This window comes from Amphimedon queenslandica, unplaced genomic scaffold (assembly GCF_000090795.2).
Source record: "Amphimedon queenslandica unplaced genomic scaffold, v1.1 AMPQUscaffold_12564, whole genome shotgun sequence".
In the NCBI taxonomy this organism is placed as follows: domain Eukaryota; kingdom Metazoa; phylum Porifera; class Demospongiae; order Haplosclerida; family Niphatidae; genus Amphimedon; species Amphimedon queenslandica.
The window spans coordinates 8,725-10,144 of NW_003547199.1; the positions used below are offsets into that span (position 1 = coordinate 8,725).

Here is a 1,420-nt window from a genome sequence, read left to right on the forward strand (position 1 = left end):
ATTACAAGGCATGAGAATAAAGGATCATTTCCTTTGATCCTTTGATCATTTGGAACACATTATTATTATGGTTAAGTAATCATATTAAGGTCATAAAGTAAGTATTTCAAATTTGGGTAAAGATACCCTTTAATTAAGTACATTCATAATGAGGTTTTGTATTATTAGGTGCATCTGATGTTAGCAATGAATCAACTGAAGATGAAGTGAAACAAAAACCAAATGAAGACAAAGGTATCAGTTATTATGTTTTATTCCATAGGAAGCCATAAGATGAAAGGACCACACATTGGTTTATATGTGATACCAGGGCAATATCTATATTCCCTAGGAAGTATGAAATATTGCCCTGAAATGGCAAATCTGCAACCTTTGACCTTTTGCCTCAGGACAGATTTGTCCCGAGAGGTCGGTGGCAAAAGAACAGGAAAAGCCCCTGCAAGTCTCCTCCTTTACTGAAATAAAATAGGCTGTCTTTATATAAACCAAAAATTTGCATAAGGCTATATAGTGGGTCTCAAATTAGATACAGTATGATGTCACTTCCTGACAACGCAATGAATATACAATTATCACTAGACATAAAATGATGTCGCCACTTGAAGCAGTTATTACCATCCTGTGCTACTTCTGCTTGATGTAGAGCGCTTTTATGTTGATAAATATTAACATTCATCCCTAACATTCATCATTATGCCTTCCAATGGAATGAGTTAGTTACAACATGGCTTCTCGATCGGGATATATCTGATATGCACCTCAAATAATATTCATAATCCCTAGGGCTACGCCCTCGGGGTTATGAATATCATTTTCGGTGTATATCAGATATATCCCTCGAAGCCATGTTATAACTATTACTTAATTTATAATTCTTATACAGGAGTCACTCTACTATACACTGGAATGATGTATTATGAAAAGAAAGAAGTTAATCAGTGGATGAGTATATTTTCTGTTGTTCAAGATTTAGACGTCCTTTGGAGTGTATGTAATGTACATGTAATTTATGAAAAACTTCATTTCAATTAGAAATTATAGTATTTAGAGAATGAACATCCTGAAGCTGAAAAAGATGGTCCAATTGTTTCTGAATTCAAATACAATGAACCTGATGGCATCCTTCAGTTGTGTCTACAAGATGCTCCATCACTTGAATCAGGATGGACTGTACATCCTAACCAATCCCCAATGCAAGTATGTACAGTGTACATGTGTATAATACACAGTATGACTGGTACCTATTATTATAGATACGTCAATGTGTAGTGGACAAGTTTATAGATGATCCTACATGTAAGCGTTCCAGTATCCATATATCAGTGTATGCTAAACCTGGTATTGCTAAGGACCCACTTTCATTGTCCCATTGAACTAACTGGAATAGATCCTTCAAAAATAATTTACATCAACAGATCGC

General features: G+C 34.9%; 1 protein-coding gene across 1 annotated transcript in view; it reads left to right on the forward strand.

Moving 5' to 3' along the window:
* The window catches only part of LOC109587450 (uncharacterized), a gene marked incomplete at its 5' end in the record, with an annotated part of 10,058 nt that extends 8,644 nt beyond the window's left edge, over positions 1 to 1,414 (forward strand). The window contains 4 exons of the mRNA XM_020003690.1: positions 169 to 234; positions 884 to 987; positions 1,042 to 1,197; positions 1,254 to 1,414. Of these exons, the coding sequence (XP_019859249.1) occupies positions 169 to 234; positions 884 to 987; positions 1,042 to 1,197; positions 1,254 to 1,373 (446 nt within the window). The remainder of the gene's footprint in view (positions 1 to 168; positions 235 to 883; positions 988 to 1,041; positions 1,198 to 1,253) is intronic.
* Between the last annotated feature and the right edge of the window lie 6 nt (positions 1,415 to 1,420).